General features: G+C 40.6%; 1 protein-coding gene across 5 annotated transcripts in view; it reads right to left on the bottom strand.

Moving 5' to 3' along the window:
- The window catches only part of TMEM182 (transmembrane protein 182), a 228,475-nt gene that overhangs the window by 145,637 nt on the left and 56,872 nt on the right, over window positions 1-25,966 (bottom strand). For 3 of the 5 annotated variants that reach the window (XM_032653589.1, XM_032653591.1, XM_032653588.1), the window contains one exon: window positions 15,203-17,534. The exons of the other annotated variants lie outside the window; for them this stretch is intronic. In XM_032653589.1, the coding sequence (XP_032509480.1) occupies window positions 17,314-17,534 (221 nt within the window). In that variant the 3' untranslated portion in view covers window positions 15,203-17,313. Of the gene's footprint in view, window positions 1-15,202; window positions 17,535-25,966 lie in introns of those variants that run through there. 5 annotated transcript variants of the gene reach the window in all.

Here is a 25,966-nt window from a genome sequence, read left to right as displayed (position 1 = left end):
GGATGAACAGACAGAGCAGAGGATATTTAGGGCAGTGAAAGTACTCTGCATGATACTAGAATGGTGGCTGCATGTCATTATACATTTGTTCAGACCCACAGAATGCACACCAAGAGTGCATTCTCATGTAACCCACCGGTGATAATGACACGTCAGTGTAGGATCATCAGTTCTAGCAGTTCTAGTGAAGGATGCTGATAATGAGGGAGGCTGCTGGGATCAGGGTGCGGGCAGAGGACATATGGGAAATTTCTGTACCTGCTGCTCAATATTGCTATAAACCTAAAGCTGTTCTTAAAAAAATTGTCTATTCAAAACTTTTAGCTGTGGTTATCGTTATATAAAATCCCCTCTAGCTTTAGACTCTGACGTTACATGTAGCCAATATATATTTGTTGAACGAAGTTCATGTTTACCATGCATTTGTGTTACCCTGGCCTCTGGTGGTGAATTGGCAGAGACGTCATAATTCTTACGTCTGCATTGAGCATTTCCATAGCGCTTTTCCCTGATGATGGTTTTTCCTGAGCTGTTACAAATTTTGAGCCTTTCCCACCCCCTACAATTGCTTTGTATGCAGCTGATTACTATTATTATATTTAATTTCCAAAGGAGGAAACATGCACAATGGGTCCTCATCGAGGAGGTGTAATTTGGGCATAAATAACGCCTCAGGTGAAACAGGTGAGGCACAATTGGCATCTTGGCATTAAATTAGAAGTAAACCCCAGGGATATTTTATTCCTGAAATAACAATCACCAAGTGGAAAAACAAGAGTGATTAACTAGCGTTCCTCGGCTTTCATAATAACTTGGTAATAAGTTCAGAGTTGGAGCCACCTGCTTACGTGCTGGACGGCTCTGGACCTGCGGCAGCCCAGCCTCTCCTGCTGGAGTGCACTGAGTGTCCGGGCAGGTCAGTGGACTAAGCATCCGGGAACCTGGGTCCCATCACTGATGCTGCACTGCCATGGCCATAGAACCCTGGCAAGTCCTTGAACTTTTCTCAGCATCGGTTCATCAGTTTTGGGTGGGTTTGCTTTTGTTTTCAATTTATGGAATGAAGATAACACTCTTTCTGATTTTCCTATCTCGCAGGGTTAAGGGGAGAAAAAGATAAATGTGGCACAGGCAGATAAAAAAGAGAACTCCTAAGGTGGTAACTGGATCGGTGCTCCTTCCTTTAGGTGGGCTGTTGTGTGTAGTACTCGTCAATGGATTATCCTTCAGCCTCAGAGTTAAGACCAAGGCAAAGTGGGCTGAGGGCTTGACTCACTGATGGCTACAAACAGCCACAGCATTACCAGAGATGTGTTCAGACCTATATGCATCACGCTGGCCACAAATCACAGAGCACTGAAATGAATCACGCAAGCCCAAGCAATGATTCAAAGCACTGAATACTTACTCAAGGCCCATACATGCAGTTTAAACTGTATGTCTTCTAAACTAATGGTTAACACGAGTTTAGCTAAGTTCTTTTGCTAACCCAGGCCCCATTCACAGAAATGGAATACGTTCTATGTTGCTGACTTAGCAGACCCCACCTTGATTAAGGTTACGTCACCAGTAGTGGGACACTGATGTCCTGCATCTCAGGATACGATGCACCAAGAAGGCTACATCATCTCTGTGATATTCTCTCCCAAAAGCCATAGCTCCAACTTGTCAAAACATCACACAATCCCAAAATGAGAGACACCTGACAAGGTAATTGACCCGTACCCTTCAGAAGTGTCAAGGTCGTGAACAACAAGGAAAGACCGAGGAAAGGTCACAGATGGGAGGAGGCTATGGAGACCCTGCAACTAAACGCAGTGTGGGACCTGCATTGGATCCTGGAACAGTGAAGGACATTGGAGGAAAGGCTGGTGAGACGGAAAAGAGTGTGCAGTTTTAGTTAGAGGTATTGTACCAGAGCGAATTTCTTGAGAGTTGTCCTGTGGTTTCTCTGTCTATAGTTGCAACTGCTCTGTAAGTTTAAATTTATTTAAAAATTAAAAAGTTTTGAAAATAGCTTGGTGCTTGATGTTCCAGTCCCCATGCACAACAATTCCGAGGAGATACTGGGACCGGGATTGCATGTGGTACAGGATGGGAATGACATCTACCCTGCTTAGATCGATGCAAAGGGTCAAAATGAACATGGTTGTTATTTCTACAAAAAGTATATCCGTAATTAGTTTATGCCAGACTGTGGACAAATGATTGAGAATTAGTTTGATAAGTTCCTGCCAGCAACCCTCTTATTCCCTAACCCACCACTCCTCCTCCAACCTCCCACCCGCCTGCAAAATGGAAGTTCCTCCCTGAAATCGCCTGTTCCAATTCTTGTGTCGACCACTGCTAAGGCACCAGCTCTTCTCTCCTTACATTGTTCCCTTGAAGTATGCCGTTAGGGGCTCAGAATAATAAAGACCGCTGTCATAATTAAGCTCTGGGATGTATTTCAAAGACTCTCAGACGTCAGAGATGTGGAGGACCCAGCAGGTCATCCCAGCCCATCTCCCTGCCAGTGCACAATGGCTGTGTGGAATTTGGCAGGTCTGTCATCAGGCTATTAAAAATTCTAAACTATTCAAAAAATTACCACATTGTATAAATTATGATAAAAGTTTACCTTATTCCTGGATGATTCTTGAAAGTAGAGGGGGGAAAAAGGAAGTCATGAATAGCTTCCTAAAAACAATTACTGTCCTATTTAGAATATATTTTCCAAGGTGAAAATGTTATTTTCCATTCAGCGAGATAGCCTGTGCTTATTGTTATGCAAGAGTTGCCTCTCTGCATCTGATAAATTACAATTTAGCCCTGACCCCAGCTGTCCCTCAAACGATATATGAATGCGGTTTGCCATAGTTCCAACTTCTTCTGGCTTATGTTTAAGTGCTGGACTTGAACACAGTTGTATGTGAGGCTGCCATCGGCTCAGAACTCCTAGCGCCAGTGTCAACATTCCCCAGGAATGAATGCTACAACAAAACCCTCTAAGGACCTTCAAAGAATGATACTTAAGTGCCTGTACCTTATCAAGTTGGGTGTGGCCTTTTCCAATCACAATCGTGAAATGTACACATGGACATATAAATCCAGCAGAAAAGGGCAACAGCAACTATGATAACAAAAGCAGGAAGTATTTTCATTGGATAGAACTTGGAGGAAGATTGAAGAGAATCATTGAAACCTAAGGGTTAATTCCGAAATACATCCTTGGGTTATGTTTCGATGATGTACAAAGTGGAAACCTGGCAGAATAAAGGATGAAGGTGGATGAAGTCCAGTGAAAAACGTGACCACTATGTCCATCACAACCACTCTTCCATGCTGGGCACGCAGAGAAACGGGCACAGAAACATGAATTATGTCAATATTTTCCATTTTTCTTGAGTTTTCTCTACTTGGCACATTTATTTCACCTTTAAACATATAATATGGAAGAGAATGTAGGTCTGTGTACTATGGGAAAAAAGGAGCATTAGAGCAAAAACCACGCCTGGCCTTTCTTTACAAGTACCATGTTAGCTGGGTACATCACATCTGTCATAAGTCATGGTGGAAACTCACATATGAAGCGTATCCCAAGAACCAGAGTTCTGTGTTTGAAATTCTTCATCACTCTTCTTTTAACATGACTGCATGGAAAATGTATGCAGATGGGCCCCTGTTTATAAACGGTCGGCCAGTTGGTTGAACTTAGAATGCATTTTCCCAAAGCTCCAGTGCTGTAAACAATAGCCTATTTCCCAGGGTAGCTCACAAAAGCCTCCTTATCAGAGCTGGTATCATGAACTTGCCCACCTCTATACACAGAATGCTTTAAACCTAAGTGCTTCAAGACCTATTCATTCATATAGCACCAGGGCTTAATGCCAGCAATCCAGCACTTCTGGATTCTGAATCCTGAGTCTACAGGACAAGAATGGTCATTTGTATGAAATGGTTGTCAAAAATCGATTGCTCATGAAATCTGAGGATCGTGGTATTAAAAATAATAGGTAAAGTTTCAGATGTTGAAATTAGCAAGAGTAATAAGACATTTATATGACTATAACAATGAATGGGGGCAGATTAGAAACCAAATACTCTGCAGAAGACATAAACCCTGAGATAGAACTGGGTGAATAATCAATCCTCCACTGATACAGACTTCTTGATTCCCTCCACGGTACGTAAGCAACACGAACACACTGCCTGCTCCTCTCGCCCTGTTACTCTTACAGGTAATATGAACTGACCTATCGTGGGTCGACTGCCCCTATATTTTCCTTTCCAGTTTTGGTTTGGCTCTTTGGGTTGCCAAGAATGTGGACTCCCTCAGCTAGTGTAAATGGGGGAGGGGAATATCTGAACAAAACAGATGGTACAAGAAGAGAAAGTCTCACAAAAAGCCAAGAACAAGACACAAAAAGGCCTAGGCTGACTGGATCCTTGAGTTGGAGGCCAGGAGGCACCAACGGCCACAGCAGCAAAAGCTTCCGGACCTCACGACAGCCATCTGGTATTCATGGGGCCCCTCTACACTCTCATGTGGGTGACTTCCTGACCCGCTGGCAAAAAGCTTCATGTGCTTTCTAATGTCTCCATCCCCCTAAGCCTTCTGACTGTTCCCATGACGACTGCTGGCTTCTGTCTCTACTACTTCTTTATGATACCGAGCAGAGCCCTGTAGGGCTCTTGGGCACGAAAGCCTTTCTGTGTCCCCCATCCATTTCTTGATTACAGGAAATAGGCTTCATTCAGCCTCCAGGACCTACCCTGAGTTCCAACAAGCAGGTTCAAACAGTTACTAATCAGGGAAGGGAGAGGATGCAGAGACCAGGGAGGAGCAGTCAGGACACAACAGCGCAACCTTGGGGCAGGGTCCTGGTTCCCCTCAAGGGATGCACAGAACAATATCTTTGAGCTGTTTTGCAGGTACTGAAACCCCCTCCAGGCGGGAGAAGTTAACTGTCTTCTGCCCACAAGCACGGAGACCCCAGACCTGTTGGAACCAGAAGGTTGATGATGCCGACTCCCAATGACCTCACCACCAGCCAATCATAAGAGTGTCCATGAGCCAATCACGCTATCATGGAACCATTACTATGAAACACCTCACGACCCCTCCAGGTTGGGACACAGAGTTCTGAGGGCATTAGCCCGCTATGGCCCCCTTTGCCTGGCAAAGCAATAAAGCTATTGTTTTCTACTTCACCGGAAACTCTGTCTCCGAGAATTAATTTGGTGTTGGGGTACAAAGGCTAGATCCGGCTTCACTCACACCTCTGCATATGCCCCCACTATAAGTTTCTGGGAGAGCAGCAGCTGGGGGAGAAGAGAGAAAGAGGAAGGGGAGAAGGAGAAGAACCCAACTGCCCAACTTTTGTCCCGGGCTACGGTCCTAAGTCACGAGCAGTTGGATAGACTATGGACTGGCTGTCCTGGGGCCAGGAGCCACATCTTGACACAACTACCTGTTCTGGTTTTGTGGCATAAACTAGGGGCCTGGTCCCTAGAAAGTATAACAGGAGCCAGTTCTGTGACATTATTACTACCTTTTCTTATGAAGTATGTTTCAACAAAGTGCCCCAAGGAAATAGGATATTCTTAATGCAGTCATGCTTGGTGTAGGTGAAGAGCAAGCAGGACCTGGTGAGAAACATCAGCCACCCCTAACTTTAGCTGCACTTAAACTCCTCCTGCTAATTAGTACACATTAAAAGAGAAAGACAGAATCCAGAATATTTGCTAACTTCTGCTCTGTTCCAACTCTTTAAAGAATGACTTTCATTTTCCTAAATGAACATAAATAAGCCACAGAATACTTGTTTAATATAAACATTTACATGCTGCTTCTGTTTCTTCTAAGTCATCAATAAAAGTGACCTTGCTCTGGGCTCGCCTCACCCTGACCACTTCCCTTCACTCACTCAGCCCTTCATTCATCCAGGTGGTGTTTACTCAGTACCTACTGTGGAGACTCCATCACAGAGGGGTTATCAGCAACACCCCTTAGCTGGGCCATCGCTGGGGAGAGTTAACTACTATGACGGATGGTAATCTTGCACCAGAACCAGAAGGGATGTCAAAATCATAACCAGGGGCTTCCCTGGTGGCGCAGTGGTTGAGAATCCACCTGCCAATGCAGCGGACACGGGTTCGCACCCTGGTCTGGGAAGATCCCACATGCCGCGGAGCAACTGGGCCCGTGAGCCACAACTACTGAGCCTGCGCGTCTGTGCTCCACAACGAGAGGACGCGATAGTGAGAGGCCCGGGCACCGCGATGAAGACTGGCCCCCGCTTGCCAAAACTAGAGAAAGCCCTCGCACAGAAACGAAGACCCAACACAGCCAAGATAAATAAATAAATTTAAAAAAAGAAATCATACCCAGTTTTCCTGATGGCTCTTTTGCAAAGATAACATGTGACAACCTGGGACATGAGCTGGCAACCTTGTTTTCCAAGCTCTTTCCAAGAATGACTCTTTCAATTTCACAGATAGAAAAAATAAGCAATGTCTTTCTTGAGATCACAACCTACATCAGCCATGAATAGAAGCAGTGTCTTCACTCCCACTTTCCCATAAACAGTAGCAATTCTATTAATTTGTTCCACCAGGGATAACTTTCTATTACGTGTGACCTGAGACATGTTTAATACCCTTGATCATTCACAGGGCAGGGACTGGATTCCTCCTCTCTGGTTACAGCTGCACAGAGCTGTATCTTCTAACTAAGTCACATTCTAAAACGTTTTTATTTCTCTAATCCTAAAACCACAGGTCACTGCTATCCAGTGTATGTATTGGCCAAACCTGTTTGGAAGTTGCTTGTTTGTCTTTCTTGAACACTCTGTGAAATATAAATATTGTATAATAATGAAGGTGAGGCTTAAATCTCCTCTTCTAAGGTTCAACACTCAACCACACTTCCAAATCTGGTCTGAGGCTTCTTAGGCTGGGGAAAAACGGTTTCGTTTCAAGAAACAATCTTCCAAGATCAATGATGCACAAAGTACTTCAGTTCGAAAAGAGGAGAAGAGAGGAAAGCCAAGTAAAAAGCAACTCAGACTGGAGGGCCTTGAAGCTGGGGGGGTTTTGAGTCGTTCACAGATGCTGAGTCTACCCTTGACAGGTCATTTCATCCCATTTAGCACTTTTTATTCTTTGTGTTTCGAAGCTCTTAAGCCAGCGGAAGAGGGAGGAAAGCTAACGTATCTGATAACGCAGTCTATCAGACTGACAACCTAACTGAAGTTCCTCTGTGGTGCAAGAGAGGCACGGTTCCAAAAAGAAATAACGCAAAAGAAAGGAAAAAGAGGATCACAGAAATCATGCCTTCACACTTAATTTCAGAGTTGATTTCTGAATAGATCAGTTGTGTACCAGTTGGGACACGGGTGCCCAGCCCTGCATTGCAGTAATATGAGCTGGGCTTTAAATAACTGCCAAGTAGCCACGTAGTGGCTGGCAGCAGGCTGGAGAGCGATCTGGTTCAAAGTGAAGCCGTGTAACGAGGGCGCAAGGAGGGCTGGTGTGCGGGGGGCCGTTCTTCATTGCCTTTCTGTGCCTTCCTTTTTATATATATTTAAATGTATTCCCCATTTAAAAGGCACTAATTCAATTTGGATTTTTTTTTTTTTTTGGTTAGCCAACCACATATGGAAACCCACCCCAGGAACTTCTGAGATAACTTTTCTTTGGCAGTCTATTTTCTATCAAAGGGACCTAATATTACTGTTGTCCCCCTCCCCGCAAGTTCTTCTGGCTCTCATCACACTCCCGGGCAATCTTATACACACAGAGTCAGTGGGATGTAAGATGTTCCTAAAATGAGCGCAGGAATGAGGAAAACAGAAATGGTCCTGGAAAAATTATATCCACGATCTTTGAAAAGTAGGGTAAGAAGTCTTGGATCAGAAATTATAGAAACATGGTAATTCAAAACTAGAATAAAATAAAAATGAATAGCAATGATAGAGAGCATGTATTAAGCGATTACTCTGTGGCAGGCACTGTTCTAAACACTTTGCATGACCACTTTTGCTGTCCTTACTTTGTGCACAAGGAGATTGAGGCAGAGGGAAGTCAAAATCACACTCCTAATAGTTGAACTCACATTCCAAGCCTGGCGCTCACTCTCTCTCTCTCTCTCCAGGGCCTTCTCTCTTAACTGGAAGGACTTCACCCCTGCTAATTGGCGCTCAGTGGGAAATCTGTTCCAAGCCAACCACAGACTGGACACTGTCCTGGGGGCTTTGCCCAATGATATCGTTTGGAGAAAAGTAAAGAGGCTCAGGGACCCGCCTAAGGGACCAGATGGGTTTTCGACTCAGAAGTCCACTGCCTTTCCCTACACATAGCTGGAGGTGCTCTCCAACACTGTGAGCAATGGCCTCCAATAATATGGCAAGGAAGACCCTCCTGCAAGGCGGTATCTGCTTTCTAAATAGTGGGCTTTCTGTTTTGCACTCAAGGGGCATAAGCCATTCAAGTGGCTTCAGACTCATAGCAGATTTTAGGTGACTGATGTCACTGAGTGTGCCATAGGGACCTTGACATCTGCACCATCCCATTTAATGCCTGAAGCCCAAAGACTGCAGTAGAGGGAGTAGTCAGTGGAGGATCTAAAAGTAGCTCAATTTGTAGTTTTTCATTCATGCAACTAATCCAAGCTGTAGCCCTGATCATTCACAGAAATCTTTCTGTTTTTACTGAAATATGTTCAAAATATTTTCCCTCCACTATTAGGGAGAAGCCAAGTGGTATCACAGAAAGAGCATGGAGATTCAAACAGCTAGAAAACCATCTCCAATCCTTCCTAGCTGTGTGGCCTTGGGCAATTTCCAAACCCTCCCAGTTTCGGTGCCCTCGACTCCCCATGGGAATGACACCACCAAACAACGTATGAAAGGCTACTGGTACACAGGAGGTGCTCAGGAATCAGAGTCAGCCCATTGTTAATCTTGTCTGGACTTTCACTCAGTGGAAATCTAGAGTGGACATCTATTATTCTTGTGATACGATTTGCAATTGTCCACAATTATTTAACTCACAATAACCTAGGGTGGACTTTCCCTATCATTCCTCCATTTCAAAATATGTCCACGTGGAGAACAACAAAGTGACTCAAAACCAGTAGAGACTCTCCAGAGTCAAAGGCTCCGACACAGACCAGGCTGGCCTGTGTCTGCGATGTGCTGGCTTGGCTCATGTTGAAAGAGTGTAGATAATCTTTGAAATATTTAATGACACAAAAATGCTAAAGCTGTCATATTAAGTAAAAATCTAAGTTTACAAAACATTTTTCTGTATGACCCTTTCAGTTACCTATTAGAACCATTTATATATTGCTTGACTCTAGTGGTCGAATTATGGGTGAAATTTCTCTCTTTCTGCTCACTGGTACTTTCTGAATTGTTTCATGAATATGTATTGCTTTTGTAAAGAAAAACAGTTTGGAGAATTAAACAGTATTTTTAATATCTTTTTTCTGTCCTATTGTGTCTGTGAATAGGAAGTAACAGAACTTGGAAACTATTTTTCTGAAAGCTAGGTAGTTAGTGAAATTGTAGGCTTTGGGGTTCACACTTTATGACTGAAACAACGTCATGAAACAACCACATTAATGAGAAACATCGTGCTATCATGTGGACAGGCAAAAGTATTAGAAATCATAAACTGTATTGATAACGCTATTGATCAATCAAAAACTACAGTATCTATGAGCATAAGATGTACCCCAGCAGTCTTGAGTGGGTCCACTGATTGTGCTAGTAGTCAGGCCAAGCAGAGAGAGAGAGTAGTAAAAAAAAAGACAAGAACACAACTCTTCTACATATTCTGTTTTAAAAATAAACTCCTCTAATTTTACTACTGATGAATTAAGAAATATAAGAATTTCTTAGAATCCAAACTGAGCCTGTTTCTGATAGTTTTATTTGATCACCCCTCTTCCATATACTGTACTTTTCCTTTTATCTTAGGGTATTTTTCCAGATCAAAAATACAGAACCCAGATCCAGGGCTCTAGTGCACTATCTGGTGTGTCTTCTGACTGTCCTTAAAGAGGAAGCAGAGTATCCCCACCACACCAGTGAATGGCTTTCTGACAGTCACCAGATTCTTCAAGAAAGGAATAAAACTAACGCCATCAGATGGAAGCAAGAAATCTCCTTCTCAAACACTTGTCTGGAGACGTCAGGGAGTATTGAGCTTTAGTTTCACTAGCAAGATGGAATCGTCTAGATAGGCAGTAAGATCCTGACGGACCCATACTGAGACACTGCATCTGCTGTCGTTTCTGTTGACTCCCTGGGGTCCTCTGTACATGCTTGGCTGACCAGCAATGAAGAGTATTACATCTGACTTAGACAAGGGACTTGCCAAACTCTCTGTAACCCCAACACCTAATGTTGGAACAAGGACGTGGTAAATACACAGCCAGATCTTTGTTTGTTTTTGTCAAATTTAATGTAATGAGTGCTCTCCACATTCTGGGTGTTTTTAGATATGGACCCCCTCTGAGGGGCGGCAGGTAGCACTGCCCCTCCACACACACTGGCAGCTCCTTGACTCCACTCTGGCCACCACACCTTCCCACATCATCAACTTTCCCTTTGGACAGGATAATTTTCAAAACACACAGACTTGCTCTCATTCTCCCAGGTCTTCAGAATGCTTTCTCTGGTCCTCATACCCTCTTCCACCCAGATCCGTGACTGCTCTCCTTCAAAGACCACCTCCTCTTAGAAGTTGCACAACAAGCTTTCTCTACTTCCTCACCTCTCATTAACTCCTCTTACCAATCAAATCTGGTTTCTGTTCTGACCACCATGCCACGACTTCTGCTGTCCCTGTCACAAACAACCTCCATGCTTCCACAGCCTGGAGGTCCCCTTTCTTTCCTCGTCTTAGTCATCTTCTCAGCAGTCCCTTCTCAAAACAGTCACCCCTCTGGGCTTCCTCAGTATCACATTTCCCACCAATCCTTCCATGTCTATTTCTGGCCTCTCTTCAGGCTCAGTCTTTGGCTCAGTCTCTAGATGTTGGGTTCCCAGGGCAGAGAGAGTCACTCTCTTTAGCCATCCTCCCTGGTGGTCTCATCTTTCCCATGGCTTTCAATCTGGTTACTCGCAAATATAAGTCTCCAGCACAGATCGCTCCTCTGAGCTCCTGATGGCCACATCCAATTATCCACCACCGTCTCAACTTGCACCCTTCACAGGCTTATCAACTATTACAGCATCACAACGAGCAAGGGATTCCTTTCTCCCCCAAGCCTTTGCCTTCCTGTCTTCCCTGTTCCAGTCTCTTCCATCTACTTACTCACTGAAGCTAGAAATCTGAAAGCGATTCTTAATTTGCCCCTCTCTCAACCCATAGCCAATCCACCAGCAAGTTCTTTCAGTTTTACCCTTCAGACTATACTCTAATGGCTCAAGGGTTCTGAAGGATGGGGCCTTTCCTACTTCTCCAGCTGTATCACAAACCCTCCCTTCCATGCCAGCCACACAAGCCACCTTGCTGTTCCTAGAACATGCCAAGCTCTTTTTCACTTTCAGGCCTTTTCTCCCCCTAGTTCCCCTCCCTGAAATCCTTTCACTGCTGCTTTTCACCCAGATGGATGCTTCATATCTTTTACATATCAGAATACTCAGAATTCTCTTCTTAGAAAGAAATTCCCGGACTATCCAACAGTCATGGTTTTATGTATCATTATGTCTTGTGTATTTTTCTTTAGAGGATTTATCACAATTGATAAATTCATAGTTATTTTTTGTTCACTTGTTTGTTGTCTATATTTCTTCCTTGAATCCCAGTTTGAAGAGTGACAATTAAATAAATGTCTGCTTTGTTTAGTTATATCTAACATCTAGCACCATTTGTCACATACAGTGTGTACACAATTATGGGTGTATACACAATTAGTGTGTATCTGTTGAATATATTAGTAAATATTTTAGGTGAAGAACTCACCAAAATGAGGTGGAATAACTTTCCAAACCAAAAGTTTAAAATCCAGAATCGGAGTGCAGGTCTTCAGATGCAGATTTATCACCTCCCCCACCACACCATAAGATTCTCCCTAAGGTGAACCAAATAAAGAATCCATGGGGGGATCCACTCGGCATAATGTTCTGCAGGGGGATTGAGTGAATGTATCAGCAAGGCATGCTGCTTTATAAAGGAATCCTTTTATCCAGCAAAGTTTGTAACTGTTAAATGTTCACCAACAGCTATCAGTTGCTGGGTGTCAATTGCTAGAAGATGTTCAAGACAGGGTCACTGCCCTTGGGCCTCCACAGGGTAAGAGTGAACAGTCCACTGCACAAGCATCACCACATATGCCCTGGATCCGAGAGAGAGAGACCATGACACCACCCACTGAGCCTCCCCGATACCCCTCACCCTCCATGGGGACAGGCATGCAATAGCATGAAGATGACATGTGTCCTCCTGTTCCGCAAACCTTAAGAGCTTGGGAATGCCTGAGACGGATAGCTATGTGGAAATCCACACACAATGATGTAAATGTAGGCATTTCTTATATATATATATACATGTATACATTATAGATGTAAAAATATTTTTATAAATACACATATGTATATAGGTACATGTGTATTCAGACGTATACCTACTGACAAATATACAGTTTTATCCAAATCTGTATCCAAATACATATGCATACATACCACATATGTATATACATATAAACACACACACACAGAGATTAATCCAACTTTCTGTTTGACAACTCTCCAGATATTTACACATACCCATAAAATTCTTGAGAAAAAAATGTCTCTTGTATTTTGGGGGGGTGAAGACAATATGCCAGTATTTCTTACAGTGTCTTGCATATCTCACAGCAAAATATGAGGCAACAAGCATTACTCTTTAAGCCGTACTGCACTCTTCTCTAAGCGGTATTGTTTAAATATCTACTTGTTTAGAGAGTCTGCAATACCAATGCTGTCTGCAGGCACTGGTGAATTTTTTAACAGTGGCAGTCTCTTGTTAGAATTAATGGATAAAGAAGTGCTAAGAAAAGAAAAACAAAGAGTTGCCCTATAAAGGAAGAACCATTAACTCCCGGATTCCCAGGAAAACGGAATATTCAAAGTTTTTATTTTACTGCAGTGAGTCTTCTCCCCCCTAAATCACCTGCACAATGCTCAGGACTGGTACAGGATGCCAATGGCTCCAACCATACTTACCTCACACAGCCAGGTTAGACTATCGCTGTCACTTGTGTGAACCAGAAAAACCATCACTTCAAGAATTAAAAATCATTCTAATTTACTTACTTATAGATTCCTTGTAGCTACTTATAGATACCTTACGTATAATCAGCCCTCCCCTCTATATCCACCAGTTCCACACCCACAAATTCAACTGCGGATTTAAAATACTAGAAAAAAATTTCAGGAAGTTCCAAAAAACAAAACGTGAATTTGCCATGCTGGGCTCTATTTATATAGCATCTACATTGTATTAGATATTAAAAGTAATCTAGAGATGATTTAAAGTATAGAGGAGGATATACATAGGTTATATGCAAATACAATGCCATTTTATATAAGGGACTGAGCATCCGTGTATTTTGGTATCTGCAGGGGTCCTGGAACCAGTCCCCCATGGATACGGAGGTACTGAGGGAAAACGCACTCTCTCTCTCTACACACACTCCCTCTCTCCATACACACACACACACCTCACACATATATATATACATATACACGTGCAATAGAATTACTAGCTATACCATATGATTCTTTACAACCAGAGGTGGATCATTTTACAAAGCTCAACCATCCAACTGCCCCTTCAATTTTGCAAGTGAGGGGAAAAAATGACCCTTCAAAAGCCAGAGGGGGCCTCTTGTACTCCTCTGTCATTTCCAACTTGTTCTCTGTAATACTCCCACGTCCACAGCCAGCCCAGGCTGATCGTAACGGTCCTGAGGGTAGAGCTCCTACCACTTGCCTAAGCTGTGGCTAGTTCAGAAGCTCTAAGCTCTAACTTTTTTTTTCTTTCTTTCCTCTTTCCCTGCTAATCAGATTAAATGCTCCTTTGTTTAGTTTACGCTTATTATAATATGTATGATGCTAACTATTTTCCCACCCTCCTTGGTTTTTAACGTATCTAACATACCTTATTCCTAGGATTTTGTTGGAATTTCTCTGCCTATACTTGATCATCATGGAAAAAATGTCTCCATATATTTAACTCCTTCAGACAATCAATATAAATTTAGTTTCTATTTCATCTCTTTCGTATGAGATGCCATTCCTGGTAGAGCCCACCAGGGAAACAACTGTGTTACTGTCCCTGAGAAACTGAATTTTTAAAAAATGTGCTACTCAAATGTACTGATTTCCACTATTCACTTTAACTCTATCCAAACTTATACATGCAACACACACATACACACACACACAAAGTTGATGATAGTTAATTACCAAACACTGACACCTCTTCCATCATATAAATATACTCTTATAAGTGGATTTAATCTTCAAATTCAGTAAATACATTTCATAGATTAGTCATAAAAGCAGCCAATGACCAGTAAGAGCACACCTAATGGTATTATTTAAAGTCCTACGCTCAACCCCAAATTGAACATCTTCATTCATTGTCTCTGGAGGGTTTTTCTAGCCAGTTTCCTGTGCTCCCTGCCACACGACTGAACTAAACTCCTTGCGCAAACACAGTATGGAGAGATCACAGCCTTCACCAAAGTCCAAGCACATAACTCACTGCCCTCTCCCCTCACTCTTTCTAGAAGTGTCACCAAAAAGATATCTTATTTGTTGAACTGAAACTTTATGATGCAAAATCAATCCTCTTAAAAAGATTTTTAACACTCCATTTGAAAGCTTTTGAAAATAAATCAATACACCAAATAGAGAAATAAAAGGAAACATATTACCCCAAATGAGATACAAGGCTGTGACGAGAATATATCTGCTATTTTTAAGTATATTTTACTCATTGACACAGCAAATACAATTCACCTTCCTTTCTTCCATGGATTGCTGGTGAAATAGGTCAGGAAATGTGTTTGAACTCATGTGACCGATGCATTACACCTATGAAACACTTCCAAAGTGTGGATCTGTGTAAAAGTGTCACGTACATCAGATATTCAGCCAATTGCCTTAAGATAAATATATGGTAGTCGCGTAAGTATTAGAAAGTAAGATTAACCATCTGAAAGCTACAAATATTCAAACCTTTACTAAAAGCAGCTTGCATGTGAAATTTAAATGATGTATAATACATAGAAAAAGGCTCCATTCCAAAGTTCTACAAAAAGGAATTGTATTTACAGATGACATAAACTAAGCAAATACATCTAGCATCGTCTGGAAAACTTAATAGCATGCCACAACTTAATATCACAGTCAATGTGAATAACAGAACCCATAATTATTTTTGTAATAATCAAGCCAAAAGCAAAGACATAAATGAAGCAATATAAAAATGAAACAGAAAAAGACAAAGGAAAGGACCAGGAAAACGTTTATGATAAAACTGAAACGGCTTGAGAGACCAGTTAAGGCCCTGAAGTCTTTTTTAAACACGCAAGCCCTGTCACTAACCCCTAAAATGTCCTGGTGATCTGCAGATACCTCAGATCTTCGCTCTTCCCCCAGAGCGCCCTCTCACTGAAACAAGGTTTAATGGAAAGTACAAGATGTGCAGAGAAGATTCAGGCAATCTCCCCATCATGGGAGCCCGGGGTGAAAGCAACAGCGCCTCTATCCTACAGCGGCTTCTAGGTGGTCACCCTTTAATGTGCCTCCGAGTCAGGCCCTCGGTATTCAAACAGCTGCGGAGTAAAATGCTGTGCCTGAAATGCAGTCCGCACACCACGCAGGGCCCTCTGTTCCTTCACTAACAGGGGACTCCTCTGTCAGGAGGCTTCCAAAATGCAAATATGACCTAGGCTTCTCAGATGGATTTGATTTCAGTCAAAATTAGTGCCAAACAAAAATCTTTGATATGCAAAATGTCTACTCTAGTGAATAATAAAGAATCATTCCCACAACCATCCCCAAAAAGTTATCTTCCAGGAAATAGCAGATCTGTAAATGTTAACATACCTGCTGTAAAGCTGAAGACAGGGAGAGACGACAGTTAAGGGAATCAAATGATCAGAACTATAACCCATAAGATCTTGGGAAAAGTTCACATTTCACGGTCTTTAATAAAGCGAGGCTGTTATCACCCTCATCTGGAAGTATTTCGAAAGTTTATAGTTGAGTGCATATTAAAAGCACATTTCATCAATAAATGTTCACATGCTGAACATATTAGCAATATAATTTTTAAATGAAATCTAAAAATATCGAATAGAATTATGTACAAAGTGAAGGCGCTTGGTTTTTACATGTTTTCAACCATATTACATATACAATTAACCCACTTTAAGTTCATAAAAATCCAATCTTCATTGTATGGGATTTGGTGTACAGATTTGCTTCTTTTAAATATAGTTTAAGATTTATGTAAGCATGCACAATTAAGTGAATACGTTACATAACGAAACTTGTTTTTGGTAAGAAAGCGGAATAAGTACATGTTGTTTTTGTTGTGACCCATTGTAACTGGTGAGTTCACGCAGCCCCTGCTACAAGAGCAACTGCTGTCTATTTTTAAATAATGAATAATCTGCTCACAGGTGTCAGTACATGTGTATGTGTGTGAAGAAGAAATGGAGTAAATTCTCTGACAACATTTGTTTGTTGTTCTTAATTAATCTCCAAAGGACTTTTTTTTTTGGCCATTTGTACATCATCTTTGGAGAAACGTCCGCTCGGGTCCTTTGCCCCTTTTTAAATCTGGTATTTGCTTTGTTGTTGTTACCGTTGTTTGTTAAGCTGTAGGAGTTCTTAATATATTCTGATATTAACCTCTTATCAGATATGGGATTCCAAAGAATTTTTTTAAGAGCAGCAGAAGTGAATGCCAAGGAGGACGCTTAACTCAAATCACGATTTGCCCCTGGTGACTGTTTTCTGCTACTGCCAGGCCTTTGTTACCCGCAAACTCTAACAAGTGCAGTGAAGGGAAGGCCCATGTTACCTGTTCCCTAAAAAACTAGATTCTTGAGAGCACTTAGATAAGATGGAAGCAAGATGGAGTCTGGAGAGATTCTAGGACCCTCTTATTAGAGAAGATCCCAAGTAAAATGGCTAATTCACATAGCAGCTAAAAAGTTACATCAACTCATTCTATGCTAGGATCATGGAGACAAAATTTTTTTTAAAATGCTCTGTTTTAAAATCTCTCAAGAAAATACTGGTGGCAACAGTTTGGTTAGTGATGTAACTGAATATGCCGTGCAACAACTAGAAATAGTAATCCAGCTAGCAAAGAAAAAAATATCCCCGCTGGGGCCAGAAAAAATGACCAGCCGTACAGCACAGAAGGGGTGAAATCCAAGCAGTCTTTCATTTTCATGTTTTTGTAGCTTTCCATGTCAGCCACTGCCTGGACCCAGATGACATACAGCATCACCACCAAGGAAAACAGGATGCCTGAGAAGGACAAAACAAAAGACCTTTAGCCTTTCTGAAGATGTCTGCCCAAGAATGCTATATCAGACCAGTCATATGCCTGATGATATAACTATAAAAATATAATTCTAGCTAACTCACCTACTTTGTGTCAGACCTTTTATTGTATGCTTTATAGGCACATCATTGATCTTTAGTTTTCAGAGCACTGTGGTGAGGGCTATAGTTGCAGAAGAAAAATGGCAACAGATGACATGTATTTACTGAGTGCTTACTGTGTGCCAGGCACTGTATTAGGTGCTTGTGAACTATAAGAGTCAAAGATCCCTGCCTAGCGGAATTTATTTTCTAACATTTATCCATTTTTACTGTATGCCTCGTTTGTGACAAGCACTGCTATACATTATTTCTTTCAATATGTACAATAAACTTGTGAAACAGGTACTATTAACCCACAGTTTTAAGTATATGCAAACTCAGCTGGTAGTTTTCATAGCTGATTTTCAGTTCAGGTCTTTCTGACTTTTGTTATATTATTATAACACAGCTAACTGGTGTTGCAGTTACATATGGCAATGAAAATAGAAGCCAAGGTAAGTACCAGACAAGAACAGAGATGGAAGCACTGAACTAATGTAAAGGAATATACATGACTCTTTAAGAAACATTCTGTGGAATATAAAACCTCAGGTTTGAGATCAAGAGCCTTATGAAACAAAAGAAAGGAAGGAAGAAAGGAAGGAGGGAAGGAGGGAGGGAGGGATGGAAAATGCTTAACCACTAACTAGAAGGCAAGATAATTTATCAACCATTTCAATGTAACTGCAATCCACCTATTCAAAAATATTGTTGGAATTATAAGGGTAGAGAAGTACCACGGTGTTGGACCCTTGACCTTAACAAGCAATATGACAGAAGAGCTTTATGAATGCTAAAATTTGAGAATACTACTAAGCAGACGCTTTTCCATGTGACTGTTACTGTAGCAACAGAAGGAGGCGATACCACTGCACTGAGCTGCAGGTTCAGGAGAGCCTGCTAAGCTGACCCACTGGTGAGTGAGGGCCCCGCACACGAATTTGCCCCAAAGCAAAATATACTTAAGGACACTTGCAATTTGTCCAAAAGTTCAATTCAAACTCGTCAAGGATCTACTGTACTCTCTGAATTAACTAACTGAACCATCAGGTATAAAATCTCCATATCCTAACTGATATTCTGTCTAGAAGGTAAACACCGCCCTGTGATCAGAAGCAGAGGCTGAGGAACGTGGGCAGGAGGGAGTTGCTTTTACAAACCTAGCCATCAATCACTCTTCTGGGGTTAATTGTGCTCCTACAGCATTTAGGATGTCCTCTCCATCTTGGGTCATCAAGTTCATAAAGAATCTTGACAAGTAAACATGGAAGAAGGGCCCATACATATGTTGAAGTATGTCAGCATCAGAGCTGAAACTTTCTCCTAATCATGATACAAACTACAAAGCTGTGAAGAATCAATGTAGATGTTTCACTAATAAGAACCATCCTTCACTCTGTTGTCTGTAATGTAAATGCAAATACCGAAGCACAGAATAGAGCAATTTAACCACTGAACGACAACTGTATCACAGAAAAATAGTAAAGCCATAGCCCGCGAGCAAACTCCTCACAGAGTCGAGCCGTGCCTCAGATTTTGACAACAATATGGTGAGGCCATGTGTTGTCTAGCAACTCTGAGCATTTCAAAACATTTTTTCAGAAAATATACAGACAGTATGCTCTGCTAATGTAAAGGTTTGGCTTGGTTATTTGCATACCATTTGCCTTATGCCAACACATTGCGAACCTTTTTTATTATCTGTTGATATGGGGTTTTTAAAATTAATTTATTTATTTTTATTTTTGGCTGTGTTGGGTCTTCGTTTCTGTCAGAGGGCTTTCTCTAGTTGCGGCAAGCAGGGACCACTCTTCATTGCGGTGCGCAGGCCTCTTACTAGCACGGCCTCTCTTGTTGCGGAGCACAGGCTCCAGACGCGCAGGCTCAGTAGTTGTGGCTCATGGGCTTAGTTGCTCCGCGGCATGTGGGATCTTCCCAGACCGCGGCTCGAACCCGAGTCCCCTGCATTGGCAGACATTCTCAACCACTGCACCACCAGGGAAGCCCCCTGTTCTTTTTAATCTTCCTTACATCATGTGAATCTCTTGTGCTTTCAGGTATTTTCATTTTTAAAAATTTACTTTGTGAAAAACCAGTAGATTTATACACCTTTTCTTCAAAAATTGTAAAACCCATTACTGAATTTAGAGTATTTTTTGAAAGTTTTGCAGGACATCATGTAGATGGTTCTTAATAAGGAAGAATTAACTTATATTTAATTATTGCTGTTACTTGAAGAGCAATTACAGCCTGAAAGCAATGAATAATAGTTGTTTCTATCACTACAACTTTTTAACTTGTTCACTAGTTGGAGATATAGTCCATTTAATTCCTATCAGATCAGCCTATGATTATACCCATGGAGTAAAACAGCACTTCCCTACTTTCCCTACCCGTTAAATTGCCAGTGTTTTATATGTATACGTGTGTGTGTGTGTGTGTGTGTGTGTGTGTGTGTAGGTAAAGACTGACAGATAAACAGAAGGAAGATGAACTAACAAACATGGAGAAACTATACCAAAGGCCAATGGTTCAGCTACTATGGCAGCAAAAATGGATGAGGGGGGCCTGCATGAAGTAAGGGGCTAAGAGTCAGGAGACTGGTACTTATAGCTAGCTATTCAAATAAGTACATATATTGAGGTTAATTGGAGTCAAGTTCTTCACTGCCTGAAAAGGGGGGAAGCTAGAATGAACTTTATGGTGTTTTTTTTAGAATTGAATATATCAGTGTGAATTTATGGCTTTAGATAGATAAATGAATGAATATAGAAGTAAAAGTATATGTTTGCTTTAAAATATACCTTTGTGTGTGTATGTACCTAGATATATTTTCTGGCTCTGCTTCCTGAGAGGGTCTGGGAGCAACAAATCCCCAGTAGCATGGAGGACACCAAGTGTCCAGATCTTGGCTTCTAAATACCAGGAATTAGGACATCTCTAAGAAATAGTTGAGTCCAGGCTGGGACAGAAAGTACCACACGAATCTGGAACATCATGTTATACCAAAAAAGTACAGATGTGCTCAGAGAATAATGTGGGCATTTCAGAAGCCAGATCATGGGGCTTCTGCTAGCCAATTCTGAGAACATTTGATTATCAAACAAATAGTGATAGAGGCCCATTACATCTCATCAAATGAAACAGGAATACATGAGCCCACAGAGATATAAATAAGCAAGTGAATAAATAAGTGGGGAGAAGGGAATGCCTTTCATTCAGAATGCTAACTTATAAATGTAGAAGGAATAACTGAATTAGAAATCACCATTTGGCAATCATTTAAGTCATAATTAATTCAGGCAAGAAATAAAAACAGATACTAAAACTAGTGGATGAAATTTAGATGAGAAATAAACATTTACACAGGCTCAAAGTCTTTTCCCACAAAACACATATTAGTCATAAAGAAAAAATAGTAACTTCACACTGAAGAAACCTGGCAAATCCCACCTTACTCAAGTGATCAAAGTTAATATCACCAAGGACATGACAAACTGATGTCACTCACTACCTCATGAGATTCAATGAGAACACAGCATCACTGCTATGATACTGCAGCGAAAAAATGAAGAGCCTAAATCCAATCATGAGGAAGCATCTGACAAATCAATTCAGGAACATTCTAGAAAATCACAGGCCTGTACTCTTCAAAAGAGCCAAGCTCATGAAGGTCAAAGAAGGATTTATTCTGGTTTGATGGATACTCACATGACACATCTAAATGCAAAGCATGTTCCAGGACTGGATTCTTTTGCTATTAAAGACATTATTGGGAAAATTAGCAAACTTTGAATGGAGTCTCTGGGTGAAGGGACTTACAATTTCTGTGTAAGTCTGAAAATATTTCAAAACAAGAAACAAAATCTTGAAGAGTCCCCTCTGGGGCAATACCAATACTATGGAAAAATCTTAATTTTTTTTCCCTTGATATCTTAAGACCTTCATTCATAAAAACATAAGCAGTAACGGTCTTGAGTGACAAGTGAGTTACATTTCAAACCCACTTGCCATGGTGATTTTAGCAGGAATGGAACATATTGCTAATATTCAGGTAATAATTTGTTTTAAATGAAGTTATATTTAAATTAGGTCATATATTTTGAAAGCATAATTTATTTCCTATTGAATTTTATAAATTTATATCTTTTGAAGTCCAACAAAAATTTGTAAAATTGCTCAATGGAGGCATAATCAAAATATGGTCCCAAAGCCCACGGAAATTTGTGAACACAATGAAACAATGGACAAATAATTGTCACATCAAGAACATGTTGGGTCTCTTTTATTGGCAGTGTGGGGAAGAGTCATTCAAGCTTATGATTTTTGCACAGTTTCTCTCACAAATGTCATACATTCAATTTGGAAAACATTTTCTGAAACAAAGGTCACATAAAAATCAGTCACAAATTAGGGATGCAATTGCTAATGATAAAAAAACATGGAAATAAAACCAAAAGGATTTCCCCAACGCCAAGTCACAGACTGAGAAATAAAACTGCACGTCTTCAATATTCCACAGATACAAGAACAGAAAAGAAAGCATACTAGAAAGATCATTTATTTATTTATTTAGATATAAGAACAGAAAAGAAGGCATACTAGAAAGATCATTTATTTATTTATTTATTGGCCGCTGCCACAGGGCCTGTGGGATCCTTAGTGCCCAGACCAGGGATGGAGCCCACGCCCCCTGCACTGGAAGCGTGGAGTCTTAACTACTGGACAGCCAGGGAAATCCCTAGAAAGATCTTTTATACTGTATTATAAAAACTGGATTTTAAAATGCATTCCTAGGGAAAAGCTAGCCACAGAAATGAAAACTTTCTTCTTCAAAAGACAGGCAAATGCCAAACCCCTATATTCTTGCCTAGAAGTACATATACCTATATTTTTTTAAAAAAAGCCTTTTGGAGTTACTGAAAAACAATAAACTTGATCTTTAGCTGCTTAGATGTAACTGAATTGCCTTTGAAATGTACTTAAACAGATTGAATTAGGGACAGTTATTGGTTACTTGGGGAAGAATCATAAATTCCAGATGATTCATTGGCCTCTTTGCTTCCACACAAATTCAGTGGAAACTCATTTTGGCTTTCAGTGGCCATAGGAAAGGCTGCGGAATCCCACAGTCAAAAAAAAATGCTTCATGAAGGAAGTTATAGTGAATACTAAATTAGAATCAGGAGAACTCATCTTTTCTCTGTTCAGAGGACACACACACTGGGGAGACAGGGCAATTTTCAGCAAGGGCATCTATATAGAACTAGAAAGTAAGCTTCATAACATTTTAGGGATGATAACACCAGCTTACTCATCGTGTCTATTTTCAGAGGATGGAAATGAGGTCTGCAGTAGTTAATTGTCTACCGAGATCAAAAGTTTAGCCTGTGGCATAACTCAAACTGAAACCCTGATAGCAGGTGTGACACATTAGGTTGAAGACATTCCAAAATATCCTACAATATGGAAACTATTCCAAGGAGGCAGCAGGAGACTAGGTTACTTCTCCAGGTGGAGCTGCCTGGAAGGCAGGGCAAGAGTTCATCCTAAGTATAGAAGTAAAGAAAAAAAATCTGGAGCGTGGGTAAGAATGCTAAGGACAGCAGCATTCATGGAATGGTAAGCCTAGATCTGACATGCTCAGAAGAAAGAACAAAAAGGACACTTGATGAGCTATGTATTTACTATCATTTTCTAAAAGGAATCATAGCAATTCATGAAGAAATATATTAAAAATGCCATCTGCAGATCTGCATAGGAACACTGAAGGACATAACTGACAATGTCCCCACAAGGAGTTTTTGAGGAAGAGACACCAACAGTCTTCATACAAACATTTCTTACATTAGCCCATACTAATGTCTGAAGGTATAATGTTAAGCTCCAATGGTCTGAAGGTTTTTCTAATGGGTAAAAAGCATTCCATGTATTTATTGTTTACTGTTTCTCATTATTTCTCAGCCTTTTAATTGAGGTATAAGTTAAATAGAGCAAAATGTATGGATTTTAAGTGTATAGTTTGATGAGTTTTGGTAAATCTAAACATCAGTGTAGCCACAACCTGTTAAAAATAGAACGTATGTATCACTGTCCCTCCAGAGAGGGTCTTCATGCACCACCCACCCACCGAAAGCATCTATCACTATAGCGTAGTGTTGCCCTTAGAACTTGATAGAAATGACATCATAGCAGCATGCCATCTTTTGTCTCTGGCTGTTTTTTCCCAACATAATGACTGAGAATCCATCCATGTTGTTGCTTGTGTTTGCAGTTTACTCCTTATGGCTGAGCGGGATTCCACCGTATGAACCTACCAATTCATCCAGTGGTATCCACTCATCTATTGGTGAACATTTGGGCTCTTTCTAGGTTTTGGCTATTATGAATTAAGTTCCTATGAAAATAACATTGAGTTTTGCAAGGATGAATAGCATTTCCTTAGGCAAATGGTTTTGAAAAAAAATTGGCAAAAAAAACACCTTTTTACAAAACATGATCTTATTCCCAAAAGAGAAAATGGCGCCGGGCTTACCACTGTTCCAGCGGTGACCTAGAGTGCAGCTGCCCAGACTCCCCCCACACCCCGAGCAGGCCCACGAAGCCCTAGCGAGGGCACAGTTGTTTTTCTGACATTCTCCTCCTCAAACATCAATTTTGCCAACAAAACTTTCGACAGTCATGCACTAGTGCTCACCAAGAGGCTAAGCTCTCCAAGTGCCTAAAGCACAGGGATTTTCTGTAACCGGTTGTTTTCAATTCCCTAATTTTTTAAAACTTTCATTATGTATTATTTGAAACATATAAAATATGACATAAAAATGAATGTTATGAAGTTTCATTATATAATGAACCCCTGTGAAGTGGTCCCCAACCTAGGAACCAGACTACCATCCATGAACTGTTTTTTTCTGGGGCTCCTTTGGAAAGAGAGTTGCTCCTCAGATATTTAAAGAGAATCTCTGGGCTTTAAGTCAGTGGATAAAATTTAGGTATCTCCCTTGAGAACTGGCAAGGGATTTGACCTTCGGGTGGAATCATGTGCCCCCTCACGATATGGATGACATTGGGGTCCATTAGGATTATCTGATTTGAGCCCAATTCTCATACAAGACTTTGGATAATATCTGAAAATTGTTATGTGTAGGGCCACTACCTTTATGTATGTATTTTAAAAGCATGGAGCGTTGACTTATCAAATGTAAACACTTAAAAAATTCCACAATATATGAAAATGAATCTTGACATGTGTTAACTTTTAATATGTTAGGAATCTTAAAAATTGCAGTGTTTGAGGCATTTCTCAACTTCTAAGAAGTGCTATGTGTCATTCCAGAGGAGGAAACACGAGCATTAGTGCAGGCTGAATCTACTCTCACAGGTCCATGCACAGTCTAAATGTATACCTGGTTTTTTTTCTAATCATTATATAATGGGGAAAGGAAAATTTACCAATTCTACATTTTCTAAAGAGTAATACTTGTTATTATATTGTAATATACTTCCAAAGCAGTCTTGCATATAGTACATATTGCATTCATTAAAAAATTAGCTTTTCTGATAAAATAAACTAGAAGTTCTTAAAAATAATTTAAATTGTATTTATGTAACAGCTTGTTCTTCTTTAAATTAATACACATTGCCTTCTCTTATAACTCAATTATGCTCGCTTTTTACATATCATATTTCAGAAACTGTAAAACTACCAATGCACAATGGTCAACCGTCAACATTCTTGCTTATCTCCACTCTTCATTTTCTGACTCACTTTCCATTGATTTTTCCCCAATTTTCTGAGATGGCCTGAATAACTTAAACAGTTATAACTTCACGACTATACATTTTCATTACAATCTATCTGATTTCCAAATATTCATTGCTGCCCTCACCTCCTCATACTACTTCCAAATACATGAGTTGCCTCTTCCCTTTCATTTTTCTGGCCTTCATGTTTTATTTAGTCAACCAAACCTACGTAATATCTATCATCTATCAGATTTTTCAAGTATTTATTACTTTCTTAGATTGGTATAATAATTTTAGGCATTAAATATCCTATATTATTCAATACTCTGCACTCTCTTGAGAAACAATTATTGACAGAGAATGATCACGAGGTTATATCCATCCCTACAAATAGTTAGGGGCTTAATCTGAAAAAGCAGTTTCATTTAATGCCAAGGAAGTGTCTACTGATGGTAACTGAGTTTCAGGAAGTATTTAGTGGTTGAAGCCACAGGTGTGGAATCTGTCTGCCCTGCTTCTAGGCTTACTGTCCAGAAACTTTAAACTTTACCAGCTGAGTACCACTGAGC

Source organism: Phocoena sinus, chromosome 13, assembly GCF_008692025.1.
Source record: "Phocoena sinus isolate mPhoSin1 chromosome 13, mPhoSin1.pri, whole genome shotgun sequence".
NCBI classification, from domain to species: domain Eukaryota; kingdom Metazoa; phylum Chordata; class Mammalia; order Artiodactyla; family Phocoenidae; genus Phocoena; species Phocoena sinus.
The sequence above is the reverse complement of the archived record's forward strand: the minus strand, read 5'-3'. Positions and strand labels throughout refer to the sequence as shown.